Source organism: Triticum urartu, chromosome 4A, assembly GCF_056163025.1.
Source record: "Triticum urartu cultivar PI428250 chromosome 4A, HENAU_Tu73, whole genome shotgun sequence".
Taxonomy (NCBI): domain Eukaryota; kingdom Viridiplantae; phylum Streptophyta; class Magnoliopsida; order Poales; family Poaceae; genus Triticum; species Triticum urartu.
In genome coordinates, this window is record NC_141876.1 from 355,780,613 (window position 1) to 355,803,720 (window position 23,108).

The following is a 23,108-nucleotide window of genomic DNA, read 5'->3' on the forward strand; positions in this document are numbered from 1 at the left end:
TCTAAAGAAAACTATATACACATTTTAATGAAGAAATGATATTCATGGTGTTGTACCAAAAAGACAAAATCAGTGATCCATCGATTCATCTGGGTGCATATGAAATCAAGCTACATTTTTTTAAGCCGGCCCCAAGGGTCTAGAATTCATCAAGCAAGAAGAGAGTTGTCCGACTAATTAACAACAAACAGGGCAAATCTGTCACATCGTGCCTGCAAGAAAAGGCATACGGGGCAACCTGGCAACCCATACAAGAATGCACACGCGTCGTCGAGGAGAAAAACGTCAATGAGGTTGCATTCCGGTGTCATCGTTATCACTCCTTCGCGAGGGCGCCTCCAACTCCTTCATCAATGACCACCGATGTAGCCCCCACCTCAAACAAGCACAAACGCTTGAGCGGCCGATGCCGAACAGTCAATCACACGCGTCAGCGACCAGACAACTCCAACTCCGTCGACGAGCATTGCAAAGGAAAAGCGTTGAGCCTACGCCGAGCCGGCACAGGTACCGACCACCCGTCTCATGTTATCATCACTGTGGGGCACCTCCTTTGTAGCTCCGATTTCAGGAAGACGAGTGAGGCACGACGACCCCTGGCATCTGACGAAACCGACTACCAAAGCTTGGTTGTAGGCCAATTCCGCACCGCAGGGCACCTCCTTTGCCACACAAGTCACACAACATCCACATTGTCGGACAAACACCTGTCAGCCACAATGCCCCAAGCGTCCAGCCATGAAGCGCACAAACGGGTCCAGTGCTCTTCAAGGTATGAAAGCGACGACACCAATGCCGTAGCCTAAGCGTGACCAGCATGCCGCTCTAGCGGCCGTAGCAGCTGCCGTCACCACTCACCACGAAGAACGAGGCCACCTCCCCGGGACCCTAAGCTACAGCCAGAGGTCCCCCATCCCGCCAGCAGCGATGGGAGGGGAGCAGGGGTGGCTGGCCTGGCGACACTAGGTTTTGGGGCCCCTGGTCGCCTCGGAAGAGAATGACACGAGCGAGAGGTGGAGGAGGTTTCTACTTAGCTTTTTTTATTTTTGAGAAACGTCTCTATTTTACTACTTCCTTCATTCCTTTTTAGTCTGCATACAAAATTTGGTCAAAGTCAAACTTTATAAAGTTTGATCAACTTTATAGAAAAAAATATCAACATCTACAATACTAGACTAGAGCTATATGGTATGAAAATTAATTTCATGATGCATCTAACAATATTGATTTCATATTATAAATCTTGATATATATTTTTATAAACTTAGTCAAAGTTAACAAAGTTTGACTTTGATCAAACCTTATATGCAGACTAAAAGAAACAGAGGGAGTATGTTAGAGATTTTTATCTTGCTCCATTTTGAATATCCGGGTCACAAAGCATTACGTGGAACATGATGAGTCCAAATACAGAACTACCATAAACTGCATACAATTCCAGTTCATCACAAAAGCACCCAAAAGAGAACCACGAGAGGTGCAGATAAATAATTGGTACCTACACAACCTCTAGTTGCATAAGCGGAAGTCACAAATACAAGAACAAAGATCAAACCAGGGGAAATATCACATTAATTTACTGGCAGAGATTGGTCTAGATATTACAACGGGGATACTTTGCAAGTGCCTACTTCTGCGAGTCGGAGGATTCCTCCTCTTTTTTTGTCTGCGAGTCAGAGGGTTCCTCCTCAAGTGCCTTCTGGATGTCTTTCTGCAAATTTAAGACCAATGCGTAAGAAAATACTGCATGATGAGAGAGAGAGAGAGAGAGAGAGGAGAGAGACCTCGAATGAAAATGGTGTGGTAGCAGTTGCGTATCTGTTGATTACTTTTCCATTCTTGTCAACAAGAAACTTGGTAAAGTTCCACTTGATTCTTGAACCAAACAAACCAGGTTTGTTAGCTTTCAGAAACTTGTAAAGCGGCGCAGCATCTGGGCCATTTACACGCACCTGCAATTTTCAAGTACAAGATTGACCCAGCTTTACAGATAAACAACAGTCCTGTAATTTGTAATTTGTACTCATGTTTATGTGATGGCCATCAACAGTAGGCCATACCAAGAAACTCTGACCCCGCCTAATGTATCCAAACTGAAATTGTTGCAAAGAAAAGAAAGTGTATATTTGTATGGAAGCAACAAAACAGGGCGTGTTTGGTAACCCGCATAGAGGCCAACCAGGTCCGGGCAGGAAGAACGTAGGTTGTTGCCTGCGTTCACTATTAGGCCTACATTGCATGAAACTCAAAGCAGCTCCAAGCCAGGCCGCTAGGAACCCCACCTAATGTATCCAAACTGAAATTGTTGCAAAGAAAAGAAAGTGTATACTTGTATGGAAGCAACAAAACAGGGCGTGTTTGGTAACCCGCGTAGAGGCCAACCAGGTCCGCACACGAAGAACATAGGTTGTTGCCTGCGTTCACTATTGGGCCTACATTGCATGAAACTCAAAGCAGCTCCAAGCCAGGCCGCTAGGAACTGCCGAATCGGCAGTTTCTAACCAGCCAGGCTGAGTTGAGCCACATCGAGCACATGATGGGCCCAACGGTGCACATGGTGGGCTCCCAGCGAGGCCGCTAGGAACTGCCGAATTGGCAGTTTCCAACCAGCCAGGCGCAGCAAACTAGTTGCTTCCGTCGTCACCACCACCATCCACCACAGTCGCCATGGCACTCTGTAACTCTGTGTGTTATGTGTAGTTGTTAACTCTTAATCATATCCCATGTATAGAACCAAACACCGTGTAGTTACATGTGGCGAGCCAGTCCAGGACACCAAACACCATGCCAAAATTGATCCCCTAATACAGGAAGCATAGAAGCCTAGATGCGGGCAACCAAACGATGTGCAGATAATGTTTTTTTGCCTGTTTTTGCTCAGCCAGGCTTAACTAGGCCAAGCATGCAATGCAGGCAAATTCGCAGATGAGAACCAAACACACCCACAGTGCATATGTTAGAGTACATAATGGGTCTAATGGGCCTGGGCTGGCGGTATAGCCCGTTAGTCTTAGGGTTAATTAAAGATAAGGGTCGCTTGCTTAGGAGTCAAGTAAAGCTCTCTATATAAGGAGAGGAGATGTATCAATCTAATCAAGCAAGAATTAAGAAGGAAATCCTCTCCCCCTTGCCCGGCCATGGGCCCTCTCGCGCCCTCCTTCTAGCAGTGCCATAACAATTTGGTATCAGCTTTTCCGGATTCGATCATGTCCAGCCCTCCACCGAGTTCTTCCCACCCGCCGCCGCCGCACACCTACCCGCCGCCACCAGCGTCTTCATCAGCGCTGCTGCCCCACACAGCAGGCACGCCTGCATTGGGCGTGCTGGCGTCCTCAGGGGCGATTGCACCCTCTGCCCCGGCGCCATCCGCCCTCGTTCTCACCCCGGAGCAGATGACAGCCGCAATCCTGGAATTACGGCAGGCCGTGACGGGCATCAGGGCCTTCCTCGTCGGGCCCTATGCGCCCCAGCCACCTCCTCCGCCGCCACACCAACAGCAGCTACCCCCGCTGCCGCCGCCCTCGGACGCGACCACGGCGCCGGTCATCTCGTACCAGTATGGAATGCCCTACGACGGGACTGTGACGACCTCGTTCCCATCAGCGTCGCCGCCGTCCCAGGGCGTCCCCATCCAGCAGATCAAGTTCCCGCCGTCACCGTCACCGCTTCCGGCTTGGATCGCTACCCGCCACGTGATGGCGGTGAGGCTGCAGGCTGCTGCGCGCGGCCTCCTAGCGCGTTGGCCTGTGCGGGAGATGTGTGGTCTGCAGTTGCCGCTCCTCCCCCAGTTGCGCTTCGCTATGCAAAGGATCTCGATCTCGTCCGCTGCGTCGGGGATCTTGGGCATGCGGTTTTCCCCATGGGCGGCGGGCATGCTGTTTTCCCCACGAACAGCGACCTCAAAGTCTGCGACATCGACGGTTGGGGGGCACACCCCTCCTCGCCATTCTCCATCACAAGCCCTCCACTCTTCTCTGTACGGTGCAAACCAACAGCCGTCCGGCAGGGAGAAGGCATGATGTCACCGACAGGAGCGCACCGCGTAGCACCACTGCATTCCGCCACCGACCGCCGCGAGGGCGCCTCTGTTGGTCGCTCTTGCGACCACTTCCAGGTGGCCATACACATGCACTCCTTTTGTCCTGATGGTGTCCATGGGATCCAGGTGGCTATACTCGTACACGTCCGACGTGCGGATGGTGTCCACTTTATGTTCAGGAGTCTAAAATAAAGTGTCCCAGTCCATTTCGGGTTGAGAGTAATAAAACAAGCCGAGATATAAAAGGCTTGTTTTTTAGGTGTTAGGTTTGTGTTGCATCAAGTCATGGTTATAAGTTGCAGCTCGAGGACAAGCTGCATGTCCAGGTGGGGTGTAGTGTTAGAGTACGTAATGGGCCTAATGGGCCTGGGCTGGCGGTATAGCCCGTTAGTCTTAGGGGTAATTAGAGATAAGGGTCGCTTGCTTAGGAGTCAAGTAAACCTCTCTATATAAGGGGAGGAGATGTATCAATCTAATCAAGCAAGAATTAAGAAGGAAATCCTCTCCCTCTTGCCCGGCCGTGGGCAAAAAGGCCCCCGGCCGGCCCTCTCGCGCCCTCCTTCTAGCAGCGCCATAACAGCATATCTATGTTGACATTTGTTTCTACCATGTAAACTTGTCAAACTTGCGATATGTTTTAAAACATAAGGCATGATATTTTCCCTCCAATGCTTTTTTGATTTTATCGTCTAGAAACCATGATGAACAAGAAATAGCCAATGCTCTAGCTATGAAGAGAAAGTGACTTCAACTAAGCTTCATTAGTGGGAGAATATTAGACGCTTCTTGACAAACAAACAGTTCGGGTATGGTCTTACCTTCTGAAAAACTGGATATTCAGCTTTGAATCTTGTGCATGCAAAGTCTTGGATCTGCTGGTCACTGCCTGGCTCTTGTCGCAAGAACTGGTTGCAGGGGAATGCTAATATCTCAAAGTCTGGCCATTTTAGAAGCAAGAGGAGTTAGTTTTCACCCTAGCTAACATCTAAATCATTATATAATTTAGCATCAAAGAGGCAATCTTACTTGCATACTGATATCATGCATAATAAGATTTTATGACAGTGCATAAATGAGCTTACTACTGTTGAACGCATGATTAACAATCTGTCATTATAATTTTATTCTAATCCAATGTCCATTAAGTTCTAGAAGATTTATTTTTCCATAAAATGTCCACACTTACTTATATCTCACAACAAATGGTTGGCACGCAAATCCTTCAAGGACTGAAGCTAGTACAATGGCAGAAATTCATAATATTTCATAGATAAAAAGATGACAAGTCCCATTAGGCAATGTGCAATGCGCCAATGCCATAGAAAAAAATATGGTTGTTGACCAGTGTTGCGAGGATCTCGTGGAAATATCCATTATTTGCGGATTTAGGTACGGGATTTCACACATTGGAGGTTTAACCTAGGTTCAGGCCCCCTATTCTAGGGGTAACACCCTAATCCAGCTTGGATGTTTTCTCTCTTGTATGAGCCGAGTGATCAAAGAAGATTTGTCTAGCCTGTATACTTGAGTGAACCTATCTATCTCTCGCACCCTTCTCACCTTATATACTACGATGAGAAGGTGGAGATACAAGGGTTGTTAAGAGCCATGATGTAATAACAGCCATAATGGTGGCTGTTACTGGTGGAATTACCACGTCGCCAAAAGAGTATTGAAAGATACAAAGCTTAAGCCAAGAACGGAAGCAGTTGGGCAATGTTCCATGTCCTCTTGATTTCTTCGCCATTCTCGATCAGCCTGTACACGCCATTGTGTAGCACTTGGCTGACAAAGAAGGGTCCCTCCCATGGAGGGAGCTTGTGCATTCCCTCCTTGTTCTGGATCAGCCGGAGAACTAGATCACCCTCGTTGAACGCTCGACCTCGTACTCGGCGGCTCTGATAGTGGCGTGAGTTTTGTTGGTATATGGCCTAGTGAGAGTGAGCGAGTTCTCAGGCATCCTCCAGAAGGTCGACGGCATCTTGGCGCGCAGACTCGGAATCCACCTCCACATACGCCACGACTCGAGGGGAGTCATGAATGATGTCACTCGACATGGCGGCTTCTGCTCCATAGACCATAAAGAGCGTGCAGCTGGTTGATCTGCTTGGAGTTGTCCATAAGCTCCATAGGAAAGGCGGTAGCTCGTCAAGCCAGCAGCTAAGAGTCTCTTTCAAGAGTCTTAGCAGCCGGGGCTTGATACCTTGAAGGATGAGACCGTTGGAGAGCTCCACTTGTCCATTGCACTGGGGGTGCGCTACTGAGACATAATCCAGTCGAAGGCCGTGACGTCGCAAAAGCAGCGAAAAAGGTCTGAAAGTGAAGTTCTTCCCATTGTCGATGATGATGATGTGCGAGATGCCGAACAGATAAATGAGGCCTTTGATAATGCTGACTGTCTGGCCATCTTGCTTGATGATAGGTTTGACTTTGATCCACTTCGTGAACTTGTCCACCGCGGCAAGCAGATGAGTGAGTCCACCTTTGACAGTATTGAGCGGGCCCACCATATCAAATCCCCACACGGCATGGCCATGTGATAGGAATGGTTTTGAGGGATGTACCCAGCATGTGTGGCTCACATGCATACCTCTAGCAGTTTTGGCACTTGTAGACGAGATCTTCTGCGTCGGCCAGAGTGGTAAGCCCGAAGAATCCATGCTTAAATCCTTTGGCGACAAGGGCGCGCAATGGCGCATGATGACTGCAGGTTCGAGAGTGAATTTCCTCAAGAATCCATCGCCCTTCTTCTGGAAACCTGCAACGTTGGAAGACTCCAGTGATGTTGCGGTTGTAACGCTCGCCATTGATGATGGTGTATGCCTCGACGTGGGGGATGATTTGCCGAGCTATGTCTCATCAGCCGATAGCTCCCTTTGGATTAAGTAATCCAAGTAGGGCTGTATCCAGGTTGGAATGACGGGGAAGTCAGCCTTAGCGTCTGACTGAATGGGTTCTTGTTCGAGCTCGGCCTTCGTCTTTGTTTTGATGGATGGTTTACATAGTTGCTCCAAAATAACACCAGAAGGAATGGGTTCTATGGTGGAGCAAATCTTCGTGAGTGTATCAGCTGCTTCGTTCTACAACTGACGAACATGATGAAGCTCCAAGCCCTCGAACTTTTTTCGAGCTTGCGACTTCCTCCCGATATACGATCATGGAAGGATTCTTGGCATCACCATCCTTCATGACTTGTTGTACCAGATCTGAATCTCCACTGCAAAGCAGCCGACGGAAGCCAAGTGATACAACGATCCAAGGCTTCTGTCGGCGTTCTGGGAACGGGGGTCCCCAGACTTGCCTGCCTGCGGCCTGCGGCATGGCTCAAAGGGGGGCCCAGCGCGGCCCATCTTCACCAACACAAACCCAAGACCCTCGCGAGGGGCCAAGCCTCGCGGGGCGGACGACGCGGAGCTTCCTCAGGCGCGGCCTCGTCAGGCTGGCTCACGAGGAGGCGGAGAGATCAAGGCGGGGTACCTCACGAGGTGCCCGTGACGCAAGCCATGACGACCGGGGGCGCCAGGCGGGTGCCAGCCCGCGCAGTGTCCTCCCTTCCTCTTTGGTGCAAAGGGGGCAAGCGCAGCCGCGGAGTACCGAGGCATCAGGCAAAGGTTGCCGTTTCGGTGCAACGAGACCAAGACCAGGAGGACTACGAGACGGAGGTCACCGTGGAGCCCAAGACGGCGTCATCACCAAAGCTTTGCACAGGCGAAGACTACTTTTGTCAGGATAGCTGATACTAGCTGTCCCCCTTCAAATTAGCCCGCCATTGTTGGCTCCCTTCCCGCTCGATATTTGGGAAGAGGACCAGGGCCTCTATAAATAGGACCAGCCACCCACAAAGCAAAGGGGGCCGGGGGGTTGGAAGGATAGAGAAGATCAGGTAGAGAGAGAGAGAAGGGTGACTGAGCTCCTCCCAGCAGTTCATCGCCCCAGCCAAGAACAGACCCTCGCGAGACTGTTCTTCCTTGTATTGTTCATCATCATCAGCCCAAGAGGCAATCCACCACATCACACACTGGAGTAGGGTATTACACCACAACGGTGGCCCGAACCAGTATAAACCTTGCGTCTCTTGTGCTGTTCTTTCCTTAGTTTAGATCCTAGCAAGGCGGAGGAGTGCAGGTAGGTAGGAGGCAAAATCTCCGCGCGCACCCCAGTGTTCGAACCTCAAGGGTTTGCCGGAACCCGAAATCCGACAGCTTCATACTCCACAACGTTGTTAGATGCAGCAAAGTGAATATGCAGTACATATCTGAGCTTGTCGCCTTCAAGAAAAATAAGGATGACCCCAGCCCCCGAGTCTGTAAGCATCTTGGATCCGCCGAAGTACATGATCCGTTGTTCAGACCGCACCTAAAAAGGGACTGGGTTTCCATCCATTCAACCAAGAAATCAACCAAGGGGTGAAAGTTCAATCCCTTTGATGAATTGTTCCAGTAAGTCAAAGACCGTTTCTTCCCCCTCGTCCCCCTCCCGAGCGACCAAGGGGGCAACCCTAGCCGCCGGCACCTCAGCCCCCCCCCCCCCGCCCCTCTTCTCCCCTCGCCACCACCGGGCAAAGCCCGGTAGGTGCTGGCAGCGGCAGGGCCCCATCTCCTCGCGCGAGGGCTCGGCGCGGGCGGCGGCGGCGTGTTCATCCGAGGCGCGGCGGTGCGCGGGCAGGTCTGGCGGCGGTGATGCGGTGCCTCGTCCTGCACGTGGAGGGCCGGACACGGCAGGGGCTGTGGGATCACCCGGAGGCAACATGGGCGACTCCAGTGTTGGATCCGCGAGCAGCAGGTAGGGCGGCGTCCCTTTGCTTGTGCGGCGGCGGCCAGATCCATGGCCGGCATGGTGCTCTTCACCTCGGTGGAGTCTATGCCTGGAGATGGGCATCGGAAGCCGCGAATCTGGCGTCCCGTCCAGATCCGCCACGGCGTGGCAACCAGTGGCGCATGGAGGATCGGTGAGGGGCGGCTGGAGGCTCCCTGCCGGCGTGCCAACGGCAGCTTTGGTCTTCACCACGAAAGCTCCGTTCGGTTTCAGTCAGCTGCGAGATCGGGGGGCCGTGATTTCTGGTGAAAATCGCGCCGATTACGGTCATGGCAAACAATGGCGACGTCTATGACATCATTCCCTTCTAGAGGCATCGTTGTTGTAGGTCATGGCGCCCCACCCGTGATGCTCCGGGGGAAACCCTAGATCTGGATCTACCGGATCGAACGATGATGGCAACTTCGATGTCATTGTCCCTCCTAGGGGCATCGTTTTGGAGCACGTGCTGGCTGGAGGGGACAAGAAGAGGAGCGCTGTTACATCTATCGCAAGGCCGACGGCGGATCCCGGCGACATGGCGCCGCGGAGGTTCGACGATGGGCGCGTTGGAGATGGACTCGCGCAGGAGGATGAAGTTGTCTGGCGTCATGGTGGCGTTGATGGCAGAGAGGCATGGCAAGGTCGGTGCATCAGTTCTGCTCTGAGGATGGACCGAGGGAAGATGGAGGTGACGGCCCTTGTAGCGTGCGATGTTCACTGGGAGTGTGCCAGACCGGTGTGGGACCCAATCCAGGTAGTGGCTTGGATGGGACACCTAGCTTTAGATGATAAGCTTTGGTGCAATGTCTGTTTGGTATTAGGCCCGGACATTCGGCACGCCTTCATCAAGGGGATAGGAGTAGCAACGGTGTTGCCAAGATGATGGCTTTAGGCTTATTGATGCATCACCTTGTATGGTCTTTGTGAATAATTAATAATATGGCTGCATGCATCGTCTAGATGCAGAGGCTGGGGGTACATCCTCCTTTTCTAAAAAAAAAAAAGAAATCAGCCAAGGCCTGAGATTTGATGGCCTTGCATGCCTCATAGTTGATGTCGGCCGCGATCTCAATGGCCCATTTGGCCAATTGACAGTGGCATCTTATTGCCGATGGTTTCTAACAAGGACGCACTATTGACCACCGTGACCGTGTGGGCTTGAAAGTAGTGGAGCAGTTTCCTGGACACCATAAAGCCGCCATAAACAAGCTTTTGGTAATGGGGATGTTGTTGCTTGGAGCCGAAGAGGACCTCACTTACATAGTAAACGAATCGCTGGACCTTCTGCACCTTGCCTTATTCTGCGTGCTCCACCACCAAGACAACGATGACCATGTTGAAGTGTATATTTGGATTGCCTAGCCCTTTCCATCAGTTCGGACTTTTTGTTGCGTTGGCTACTGCATGAAGCTTAAAATGGTATCAGGACTAAGGTCTTGAGTTCAAGTCCTGGCTTCGCAATTTATCAAAAAATTGCTGCCGCCCCCGCTATGTCCACGTATTCGCCTCTTGAGCCATTCCTCTAAGTCTAATCATGTGTTGACTTCTCGCATCACACTGAGAGGGGTGTTGAAGTGTATATGTAGACTGCCTACCCTTTCCATCACTTCAGACTTTTGGTTGCATCGACTAGTGCATGAAGCTTAGCAGACCACTCGCTAGCGGCAACAATGTAGAGCAGCAAGGGCTCCCTCACAGCCGAAGCGGCTATAGTGGTGTGCACAGTGAGTGCTTGAGGTCTCCAAAGGCCGGCTGGGCCTCGTTAGTCCACCCAGGAATCGGACTTCTTCAGAAGTGGATAGAGTGGCAGGCCCTTTTCCTCAGTCTAAAGATGAACCGGACAAGAGTGGCAATGCACCCAGTCAGTTGCTGCACATCCTTTAGATTTTTTGGCTTGGACATCTTCAAAATAGCTCACGGGATGTATGCTCTTTGCGGATGATGTGGTGCTAGTTGACGATAGTGGGACGGGGGTAAATAGGAAGTCAGAGTTATGGAGACAAACCTTGGAATCAAAAGGGTTTAGGCTTAGTAGAACTAAAACAGAGTACATGATGTGCGGTTTCAGTACTACTAGGCATGAGGAGGAGGTTAGCCTTGATGGGCAGGTGGTGCCTCAAAAGGACACCTTTCGATATTTGGGGTCAATGCTGCAGGGGGATGGGGGTATTGATGAAGATGTAAACCATCGAATCAAAGCCGCATGGATGAAGTGGCGCCAAGCTTTTGGCATTCTCTGTGATAAGAGAGTGCCACAAAAGCTAAAAGGCAAGTTCTACAGGACGGCGGTTTGACCCACAATGTTGTATGGCGCTGAGTGTTGGCCGACTAAAAGGCGACATGTTCAACAGTTAGGTGTGGCGGAGATGCGTATGATGAGATGGATGTGTGGCCGCACGAGGAAGGATCGAGTCCGGAATGATGATATACGAGATAGAGTTGGGGTCACCAATTGAGGAGAAGCTTGTCCAATATCGTCTGAAATGGTTTAGGCATATTCAACGCATGCCTCCAGAAGCTCCAATGCATAGCGGACGGCTTAAGCGTGCGAAGAATGTCAAGAGAGGTCGGGGTAGACCGAATTTGACATGGAAGGAGTCTGTTACAAGAGACCTGAAGGATTGGAGCATCACCAAAGAACTAGCTATGGACAGGGGTGCGTGGAGGCTTGCTATCCATGTGCCAGAGCCATGAGTTGGTCGCGAGATCTTATGGGTTTCACCTCTAGCCTACCCCAACTTGTTTGGGACTGAAGGCTTTGTTGTTGTTGTTTGTTGTTGGGCATCTTCAAAATAGACACTTTTCTTCGGGTTTGCCTCGACTCCGCTCCCGGATACAACGAAATAAAGGAGTTTTACCAAAGACAGATTTCTCCGGGTAGAGCTTCATGTTGATCCACCTTAGATTGGCGAACGTCCCAGCCAAGTCGGCCAGGAGATCGTCTCCATGTTTGGACTTGACCACGATGTCGTCGATGTAGACGTAGACATTCCTGTTGATCTGGTCATGCAAGCATTTCTGCATGCAACACTGGTAAGTGGACCTAGCATTTTTCAGACAAAAAGGACATGGAAACATAGCAGTATGGGCTGAAGGGCATCATGAAGGAGGTCTTCTCTTCATCCGACTCATTCATCTTTATCTGGTGGTAGCCTGAGTACGCATCCAGAAAGCACACACGCTCACAAGCGGCCATGGAGTCGATCACCTGACCGATACGAGGCAGAGCAAGATTCTTGGGGCATGCTTTGTTGATCGGTCGATAGTCAATGCACATATGGTTGGATTTCTTCACCACCATGTCTGGCTTTGCCAGCCACTCCGTGTGTTGGATCTCTCGGATGAAGCCGACTTTGAGTAGCCGGGCAATTTCTTCACCGATGGCCTTGCGCATCAGTGAAGGGCCTGCTTGAATGCTTCGCGCCCTTGATAACATTGAGTTTGTGCTCGGGGAAGTCCCTTGCGACTTCTGGCATGTCAGCCGGCTTCCAAGCAAAGATGTCCCAATTCTCGTGAAGTGCGCTCTTTCCTACTACCTCCATTCATAATTAACTGTCGCTGAAATGAGTGCATCTAGACGCGTTTTACTCTATAGATTCACTCATTTCAGCGATAGTTAATTCCCGGACAGAGGGGGTATTTAGCAAGAACATCAGTGGTGATCTGCACGGTCTTGGATGAATCTTCCAGGCCCCGACTTGCACTTTCTTGGTGTCCTTGGCCGATTGGAAGGAGACGACTGTTGGACTTTTGCAGGCTGGCATCTGTTCCGCGTCAACCTCCTTCTGGATCTTGGCCAACTCTGCAGCAGCAATCAGGGTCTCAACGATAGCCGCGTCGGCATCATCGCACTCGTTGGAGTGCTTGGGGTCGCCAGAGATCGTGATCACTCCGTTGGTGCTCGACATCTTGAGCTTGAAGTAGACATACCAGGGCCTAGACACGAACTTGGCATCGGCAGGGCGCCCCAAGATGACGTGACGGGCACTCCGGAAATTGAGGACTTCAAAGCAGAGGGTCTCGACCCCGGAAATTATTCTCTTCGCTGAAGACAACTTCCAGTGAGATTCGACCCATTGGCCGCCTTGCCTGGCACAATTCTGTGGAATTATATGTTGCTAGGCGACAACTAAGACTCAGGGATGCCCATGCACCTAAGGGTTGCGGCATAGAGGATGTCGATGTTGCTCCCCCCATCCATGAGCATCTTTTGCAGCCGGAACCGGCCAACTTGCGAATCCACGGCCAGGTAAGGAATGTGAGTTGGGTGATCACTACGATCAAATCCGGTCGGCACTTCCGATGAGTTCAGCCATTGTGTGATGGTTGGCATGGTCATGTTGACCTCGAGCGAAGCTTGCGATTTCCCTTGGTGTCCAGCCCCTGGAAGATGATTAAATCTCCTTTCTGTTGGGGTGACGGTGGTTAGCCGCCGCCTGCGTCCTGACCATGGTTCTCGTCGTCGCTGTTGTTGCTGTTGGCAACCGATTTCTCCGACCGGAGGCACTTCACTACCTTGCAATCCCTGGTGGAGTGCATGGATAACCTCTCCTTCGTGTCCTGAGACTTGCAGGGTTGATCAAGGATCTCATCAAATGGCAGCTTCTGATATTTGCGTTGCTGCCACTGATGACTTGGCGGCCAATTGCTGCTGCACGGCCCATCGTGTTCCGCCGCGGGAACCAGCTCTGCTCCGTTGACGATGTCACCACCATCCCCCTTCCACTTTTGGTTGTTCTTCCTTCGATTGAAGTCGGGACGATTCTTCTACCTAGAGTACTCGACTTTAGGTTTGCCTTTGCCCTAAGCAGTCAGATCTAATGGGGCAGTGGTTTTTTCCCAGTGGAATATCTATTGGCTATCTCTATGAGTCAACTCATGGTCAACACCTCCGTGCGACCAAGTTTTTGCCTCAAAAGCTCGTATCTAACTCCCAATTTGAGGCCTGGATAGCTTAAGGCTCAACGACGTTCTCAATGGAATTTTGGAGCCGATTCCAGCGATTGATGTATTCGCGGACCGACGCACCTTCCTTCTTTACGTAGTTCCATAGGTCCCATGCAAGCCGGGTCTAACGAATGTCCCTGAAAAATTTTGAGAAACGCATCACGTAGATCATCCTAGACTCCCAGTCATGAATGTTGTCTTCGAGCAAGCTATTTAGCCACACCTATCCTGATTGCTCCAAAATCAAGGGAAGGTTGCAGATGGCGATGCGCTCGTTGCCTCCGCCGATATTGCAGGCCACAACATAGTCGGTCAACCAAAAGTCGAGCTTGGTAGTACCATCGTACTTGATTCCGTTAGCGATCCGTCGTTCTAGGAAAGGTTACTGCAACACAAAGGACCGAGTGACCCAGTGGGACGATCGGCTTTGCCACGATGCTCGGATCGCTCCTTGGATGCACGGATAGCCTCAACGTCATCCCATGCGTCGCAAGCTCCTGATATCCGCCCCGGAGAGGGGCTGAGTCGGCATCTCTCAGTGCGGATTCGATTGATGTCATCCGGCGCGATGGGGCACCGATTGGTGGATCAACTAGGACAAGGCGACTACATGATGATGGGGCAGTTACGAGCCCCCAAAGGTTAGCACCGAACTGACTTTGAAGCCAGTCAGCCTTGCGATGAAGTGGCTATATCTTGTTATTCCACCGCAGTCTTGAGCAGCGTGACGAGTTGGACGTGGTCCTCTGCTGATGGTCAACTGGTGGGTGAAGCCAGCTTGTTGGCCAATGCTGCGGCAGTCAGCAGGTTCATGGCCGGAGTACGATGTACTCGAACGCCCTTCAAACCTTGGCTCACCTGTGTGCTACATGCAACACGAGCCGTATGAGTAGTCAAGGCAGATTGTTGAGGAGAGCAACATGTGTTCCGTGTTCTAGCCGCCTGAAGCTCAAGCTCTCGCACCTCAAGATCCCGCCTCACCTGGATCAAGCACTTCTGCTCCTTCAGGATGGCCACCAGAGAGGCCTCGAAGGCGACGGCCTCAGGGGCGTTCCCCTCCACAGACTTGTGCAGAAGTGTGTCATCCTCCATTCGTGTGGGCGCATCAGTAGCGGCTGCACCATTGTTAGCCATGTACACATGTCACAGAAGCAGAGTTGTACAAACTTTCATACCCGACGGACTCAGAATCCAATGTGGGCAGAATAGAATCAGAGTTGATTATCCCCACAAGTTGTGGAGTAGCATTGCTCACTTTTGAAGATACGGATCCCACGGGATGCCCTAGACAATCTTCACTCGCCCACATCGAGTGGAAAACGGCAAGCATATGACTCCGGAGCGATCTACAAAGAAGTGCATGCTACCGATGCATGGTACAATGATCATGGGGAGTGCGGCGAAGACAGAATACCAGGCTGCATCGTTGGCATCAAAATGCAGTGTGCCAGAATGCACAACCTGCCGGGGCCCAAGCCCTCAACCAATGTCCGGAGATGATCCTGCCTGGACCATAGCTCCACAACACGAGTGTCCCATGGTGGGCGCCTACTCTCGCGGGGATTTTGTGGCATTATTCATGATTTGGGGATTTTGTAGAGGCAAGGCACACATGGAGGATCTAGGTATGGTATTTCACACAATGGAGGTTTTACCTGGGTTCGACTCCTATTCCAGGGGTAACACCCTCCTCCTGCTTGGATGTTTCCTCTCTTTTATGATCCAAGTGATTACAGAGGATTTGTTTAGCATGTAGACTTGAGTGAACCTAGCTATGTCTTGCACCCTTCTCACCTTTATATACTACGACGAGAAGGTGGAGTTACAAGGGCTGTTAAGAGCCATAATGTAATAACGACCTAATGGTGGTACTTACTGATGGAATTACCATGTCGCACAAGAACCGTCTTGATGGCGCCGCGGTAACATTCGTCTTGATTGACCATGTCTTGGTCCAGTCGGATGGACGTTGCGGTCTCTTAGCCGGATGGGCTTCGCGACGTGACGTCGGATAGGCTTTATCGATGCCGGCCCAACTAAGTGATCCTCCTGATGAAGACTCAGCACATCCTTTTCATGGGCCTACCCCGAAAGGATCCCGCGGTCAACCAAAATCATATATCACGTGGTCTGTAGCTAACTAGGATGCCTTCCTTAAATTTTGGGCCTTGTTCAAGAAATTTGGGGGAAGCCACTAGGCCGTCGATGAAAGTTGTCTTTCCTTTGATGCAGCTCACAACATGGTGAATATGGAAGAAGGCACCCAACTGGCAAGTCCCGTGCCTATTGGTCTAGTGGGGGGCGAAGGTCTCAATTTTGTTTTACCGACTTAATTTCGTATTCTTTTCCTATCCTTAAGGGGTTGTTAGCCTTCTTCTAGGCTCGTAGCTATTACTCCTTTATGTCAATTGTTAGAATTGTGTCGAATATTTTGTACAGGGTAGGTTACAGTTGGACTCTTAAGTCATACGGTGTGTTGATAGGATCACGGAGTCGTGTCCTAGTAGGACACTTGTATCCTAGGCCTCTTATATAATGGCGGGTAGACACACGATGTAACCTATGTGAACATAATAGCATACCACACGGGGAACCAGCAGCGTGTGTCGGCCCGGGCGGCCAGGGTGCAATATTGTAGCGGTGTCATGGGGAGGAGCGCCCGTAGTCATTGCCCCGGGGAGTAGGCGAGTTCGCCGAACCTCGTTAACAAATCTTGGTGTCGTCATCCTGTCTCGTGGGATTGCTTGGTCCTCGGATGATCAATGGTGGCCTTGGATTTATTCTAACAAGTGGTATCAGAGCAAGGTTGCAAGGTCTGGAGGTTGCTGATCATCGATCTGGAGGAGGTCATGGTTGTGGAGAAGATCAACGACAACAGCGTGATTAGGCGGCGGTGGAGGTTGCTGGCAGTTCGATGTCGCGGATGGATCGGACTGGATATCTGTTGGGCTCGATCGAAAAGTCTCAGCCAGTATAGCAACGATGGCGAGAATCAAAAGCAATGTGGAGCATCGGGTGTTGTTCGTGGGAGATCTTCGTGTTGGCGGGTCAAATCGGTACCAGATCAATCCGTCGTTTCGGCGAGTCCGAAAGCGTGTGCAGCAGAAGGCGTCGGCGGCAGAGATCGATCCAGTCGATCGGGCAGTGCTGGAGTGCTAGGTCAGGCGCTGCAGTTGCGCGGACGCGCGTGTGACTCGAGCAACGGCCAGTCCAAGTGGCTGAGGTGAGGCCCTGTGGGCTGCTTGCCTCGATTGACGAGGCCCGCTGGTGGACACGGGCCTGGTGCATCACTTCGTCCAGGCAAAGCAGGAGCAGGTTGCCGCATGCGATCGGAGGCTGAGACACGAGACCAGGACGCGTGTGTACGAGATTCGTTTGAGAAAAAAAGTTATACAAAAGACTAGTGCTATCCATCGGGAGCCAAAGATAAGGAAAGCTAATTGACCTAAACCTACAGGAGCACGTGGTGGAGTTCTGGATATTTTTCATTGGTCTTCACACTGAAAGTGCACACGGGAAGGCTGTGGTGGAATTTGGCTTTTATTTCATTTGTACATTATATACACTCTTATAAAAATGGCAGTTGGTGATGATGGTGTGCCTGCCTCCGTGCCATCTGAACCGTTCAATCTAGAACGAAAGGCTGATACAGGTTGTCCCCGATCTACTTGCAACTCTGCAAAAACACCCCACGCATCAGACAAAATTTTGAGGTAGACATACAAACACACCACCCCACACGAGGTTCTTGTTTCCCGTTCTCTCACGAAAGAGATCGAGTCTTCGAGAATCCCTCCCATCGCTGACGGCACCTCTCTTCTCTTCCACGGCGACCCCGTAGTTAAGTTGGGCAAGGGTGCCCCCTATAGATGTAGTGTAGTAAGGGTCCTAATCAATCAGATTTGCCTTCGAGATTTTGCCGGTATCTCTCCTTTTAGATCTGGCTGTGCGGGCCATCGGAGATGGAGATGATAGCAGCGGTTGCTACATGTCCAAGTTCGTTCTAAGTTACTTCTTCTTCCCTTCGTTGTTGAGGTTGATACAGTTTTGCGCTGGCTCTGGTTCTCAACCTCCACATGCTGCCCTTTCTTCCGTGCTACCCAAGGAGGCTACCAGCGGCAGGATCGCCGTGAGTTAGGCCCGGCGTTTCAAGACCGGAAGTTTTCTGCCGGTGGCTAGCTACTCGTTCACGACAACACCGATGCCAAACTGCCAATAGAAGACGAGCAGTATATGTGTGCTGGATCTTTCCAAGCTTACTTCATGTTCAATTAGGTCCATATTTTGCCAGATAATCCCGTCCTTATCTCTGATTTTGATTTTGATATTTCTTGAAGATTTCAAGATAGATGGGGGTCCCGACGAGCTAGGTGGCTATAGTTTGTTTTAGGGAAGTCACACTGATTTCTCTCTGTCTATTTGTAGAGAAATTAGTCATGGAGCAATCTTAAGTGAAGACTGATCTAGAACTAGCAGAACGTTTATGAGCATTGTGCAATTTTTTCGGTGATCTGACTGAACGTATCGTCTCTGAAATATATCCAAAAATCATATCACTGTTCCACTACTTAGGTTTTTACAGATAATTCTTATATGTTTGGGTGGTGCCAAACTGTCTTCTTGTATAACAATGCCAAAATTGCATAGTTGTATGTTATTTAAGGTTGTCTCTATTGCATATGACATGGAGTTGTCTTGAATATGTTGACATCACGTGGTAGTGAATTTTACAGCATTATCCTGGTGTATTCAGCTTAATCAAGCAATATGCCATTCGATTCCCTACTCGTGAAGTGGTATATTAAATAATGAAACCAATGTTCAAGTCATCAGTTCCTATTATGTTTTCTTTTTCTGACTATGAGGTAGTATGTAGTACTGTAGTAGCATAGCAGTACTAGAATCAGGCTATATTGCTGCACGGTATTTTGAATAACATGTAATGTTTCTACTTCCTACACAAGTGACAATAAAGATTCTCTTGAAAAGCTAGCACATAAGACAATCGAATATTGGGTTTCACACTTATGTTGGGAATAACAAGGTAGAATTGATTGGACGCTGTTTCTTTAGCTGGCGTAGGAAGTAGGAAGCATGCGGCTTTGGCCAGAGCAGAGAAACTTACTGAAATTTTGTTGCATCAATCATAGTATTACAATGTCTAGGGTTGCCCAGCTTGGATACCTGATTTAGCATTCATGATATTTTTTACGAAGGACGATCAGGGTGTGCACCCCACAACGCTCAGGGAGGTCTTGCTGCTGCGTGTGGTGTCATAGGGCCCACATGTCATGTGCCTCCTCGGTCTCATGTGGCGGAAAGTCTTAATGTCAAAAGCTGAGAGAGCACATGGCCGTATATTTTGTGGTGTTCAATGCACATGGCAAAGTGCGGATAACAAGTACAAAAGGAGGCGGAGTGCTATAGCTATGGGACATGTCAGAGACTATCCGGAGAAAGAGTGAGACAACTGTGAATTTGACTCAGGGTGACACAGGGCGACGGGGAAATTCCTTCAAGTTTCAGAGAGACGGTCAAGAAAGAGCGGTGATGTTGAGTTCAGGTAACTCTTATATGCGGCGTCCAATATGTGAGTTGTTCACTTTCATGTAGATCAGTTATCAGTGTGTGATGACGTTGAATGGTACTCCGGAAGTTGGGAGCACAAAGTAGAGTGATAAGGAAGTTAATTTTGCCCGAGTGTTGAGTTTGAAGAAGACGAGAAGGGACTACAGTTGCAGGTGGAGCCACATGGAGTCTGGGAGTAGCAGCGGTGCTCATGGTGTATCTCAAGTCCAATGTACATGGAGTTTCGACGCATGGAGAATCCAAGGTGGTGAGGAATATTCACCAAGGTGGAGTTTGTTAGAATTGTGTCGAATATTTTGTTTTAGGTAGGTTATAGTTGGACTCTGAGTCATATGGTGTGTTGATAGGATCACCAAGTCGTGTCCTAGTAGGACACTTGTATCCTAGGCCTCTTATATAATGAGGGGGTAGACACACGATGTAACCTATGCCAACATACAACATAATAGCACAGGCACGCGGGGAACCGGTGGCGTGTGCCGGCGCCCGAGCGGCCAAGGTGCGGAATTGTAGCGGTGTCATGGGGAGGAGCACCCATAGTCAGGCCCCGGGGATGTAGCCATATCGGTGAACCTCGTCAACAAATCTCGGTGGCATGCTTGTGTGATTGAGTGGTCCTCGATAGATCAACTGTGCGCCTCAGATTTATTCTAACATCAATGCATCGAGACGCAATGCTTTTATGTGGTTTTTTGGAGGAAAAAACATCAAGGAAGCAAATCTATAGGGTATTTAGGGTGGAATTAAGCCAGTAGTCCAACATACTGTGAAAATGAATTTCCCCTTGAGTTTTTCAAACTCTTATTTCCTAATTTATTCAAAAAGAAGTCCTTAAATTTGTTTACATTGAATCACTGAAACTGCCAAATAATATTCTCCTTTTAAGCAAATAGGAACAAACAGATGTTCAGTTCTTCCACATATTGCTGGACACAGAATATTCTGAGACTATTGGTACTCCAGAAAACTAAAGACACAAGATCAGTTACAAAGATGAACATGTACACATTTTTTTATGGGAATGAACATGTACACATCAACACTACTTACACCGTGGTGTGATGTTTGTGTGACACGAAGGTAAAGCTAAAGTCACACTTCACACCGATGAGAAACTAAAGAAGCCGGTTGTTCCTCTACAGAATCAACCAATTCCAGCACCACTTAATCCAGAAAAATGACATCCAATGATTTCGACAAACATAAGTACGCAATCTTCCCCTGGCCGTTTGAGCATATAATCTAGACGATACACAAAATAAACCAAGAAGGGAAGCTGACCTTTCTCCCTGTACTTCTGATAAAGCTCCGTCAGCTGCGTGTAATTAGTCTCCGTGAACCCGCTGATGGGATGACAAAGAAGAATATTCAGTCCTCCACACGCCAACATGAATGAAGCAAAAAGATCCTAGGAAACTGCCACGGAGACGAGACAAATACCAACCATTTGGAGGCGACGTTGACGATGAGGAGGACCTTCCCCTTGTACGTGTCCAGGCACACCTCCTTGCCGTTGCAATCCTGCTCCCAAAATTTCCCCCAAATAAATTGGAGAAGAAGAAAAATGATGCAGGGTCGCGTGATTCCGCGAGGAGATGAATCACCTTAACGGTGAATTCGTGTACGGAGGTCTCCGGCACAGATTCGGACGCCCCCATCTCGCCCTCTCTTCGCCTCCCGGACGGCGGAAGTCCTCCCGAATCCTCTGTCGAATTTTATCGTGTTTCTTTAGGGGAGAGAATAGAGAGAGGATTTCCGTGTCTTTGATGCGCCAACTTATTAATAGCGGCGGTGTGCCGGGACAGGCTGGCCGGCTGTCTCCGTCGAAGTTCCCAACCGGTCCGGCAAGCAAATGTGAATTGCTCTTTTGTCACGTGGGCCCTCAATTGCATTTATGGGACGGCTAAAAAGGTGGGGGAAAACTGATGCATTGTTGCCCTGAAAAGAAAAGATACCCTTACATTGCAACTAGTAAGCTTGCGGTGATTCGGAATGCTAAAGAAAATTTTCTAGCTGCACAATGCAAATTTATTTCATATGCAGCAGATGTGGTTAATGTGGAGGCAATGGCAATGTGAGATGGACTGGCGCTGCCGCGGGTGGAAGCGGAATCGGACTCTACGATTGTCGTTGATGTGTGTGCGGGACACACAACATGACGGGATGCAAATTCGGCAATCTTCGTGGAATGTGTGGATATTTCCTCTTTTATTGAAAAGATCGTCTTTAAACATTGTTATCGTAAATGTAACGAAGCGGTGCATGTACTAGCTAACTATTCTTATTGTAATAAGATTACTAGTAGTTGGACGAACGAGCCTCCTGGCTTGTTAGTCTCAAAACTGTTGGACAATGTAATCCTTGTTTAATTCAATAAATCTAGTCATGATAGCCTTTCCTTAAAAAAGTAAGCTTACATGTGCAAATGCACGTACACATTATCATCAATTAATTATCAAGATAATAAAATTATGCATGCAATGGGTGTCTTAACTAATATAAATACAAAACACATTACAAGCTACTTAATGATAGACACAAAGGAAAAGAATCAATATATCTTTTTATAGTTCATTAGGAAACACGACATTTAGCGACTTAGTGCAACTTTAGTGAGATCATAAATCACAAGGAATTAATAAATGGGGCAAACAATCAATCTCACAGTAACAAGAATCATGGACCAAGAAGCTTCTCATAGTAAGACTCTATCATGTTCAATAACTCATGGATACCCTAGATCCTTAAGCTTGCACGTGCAACGCACACATTATTATCAAAGTTTTTGATTTTTTTTAGATAATTAAAGTTCTAGATACCCGGCTATACCACCGATATAGTCCCGCTATAGCGGTTTGAAAAGGATGACATTCATGCACATATATCAACTAAAGTTATGAAATAGTCGATTATGGCCTTGGCGTGGCTAATTTTAAAGACCATCGCTATTTGACGTAGCCCGCTATTTAAAAATATAGTAATTATGTGAAAAAAATTGTAGGTCACTCTAGAATAAAAACATATCAGTAAAATAAACAAAAATCTAATAAAATGCAATGAACATATTTTGTTATCACTTTGTATCAATCATGAGTAGACTGACTCTGTTTGAGAGATATTAAAAAAACTATCCTGGTTCTCTTGATCAAAGCCCCGCGAAGCTAGGCCAGGCAAGCTATGTTGGTCTCTTTTTTATCGCTTCGTGAGCTGAGTCGACGGTGAAGCGTACAGTTGTTTAGGATGCAAAAGGATTTTGTCTAATCTGAGGTGAATTTTTTTTATTGAAAGATGCTCAAAAGCACTAGTTTCCTCCCATATTTTTTAGCGTTAGGCTGGGAAACTTCGCCAGGAGCTTTCAGGACTTACTTTTCTTCGGTTGAGGAAAAAGGAAAACCGTGGAATGGAGGAAGTACAAATGAACAATAGTTAATATAAGTATTTGGTGCAAAATGTTATATCTCAGGATACAGAAACTTCGGGTGTCTACAAATTAATGTGTTTTTTAAACAAAACATAACATTAGGTATTGATCATAATTTGATAGGAGGCAAACAGGCTGCTTTCTTCATAATCTGCCAAAGAATGGCATCTTTTTCCTCATAAATAGGAAGGAAAGACTGACCTTGTTATTTTTCCTGCTCTAAAATAACTGATAGTAATCAGGGGCGGAGCCAGGGGGACGAGCAGGGGCCTGCCCCCCACCCACCCCCCCCCCCCCCCCCCACCCCCCAACGAT

At 49.0% G+C, this 23,108-nt stretch overlaps 1 protein-coding gene and 1 pseudogene across 1 annotated transcript; one reads left to right on the forward strand and one right to left on the reverse strand.

Moving 5' to 3' along the window:
* Positions 1-1,398: 1,398 nt before the first annotated feature.
* LOC125551214 (putative glutathione peroxidase 4) lies at positions 1,399-21,245 on the reverse strand. The gene is made up of 6 exons (XM_048714369.1): positions 20,977-21,245; positions 20,817-20,893; positions 20,654-20,715; positions 4,858-4,976; positions 1,785-1,952; positions 1,399-1,711 (listed from the first exon to the last, which is right to left on the reverse strand). Exons 1-6 carry the CDS (start codon positions 21,028-21,030, stop codon positions 1,628-1,630), a joined length of 564 nt encoding a protein of 187 aa, XP_048570326.1. The 5' UTR covers positions 21,031-21,245; the 3' UTR covers positions 1,399-1,627.
* On the forward strand, positions 1,959-4,019 carry LOC147975848 (uncharacterized; annotated as a pseudogene).
* Positions 21,246-23,108: the final 1,863 nt, after the last annotated feature.

Bases quoted from the DNA above. Each gene is read 5' to 3' on its own strand.
- LOC125551214 (XM_048714369.1), bottom strand. From the start codon at position 21,030: ATGGGGGCGTCCGAATCTGTGCCGGAGACCTCCGTACACGAATTCACC. The intron at 4,977-20,653 runs GTCAGCTTCCCT...TAAAATGGCCAG, and splicing joins TCAGAAGTACAGGGAGAAAG to ACTTTGAGATATTAGCATTC. The intron at 1,712-1,784 runs GTCTCTCTCCTC...TTAAATTTGCAG, and splicing joins CCACACCATTTTCATTCGAG to AAAGACATCCAGAAGGCACT.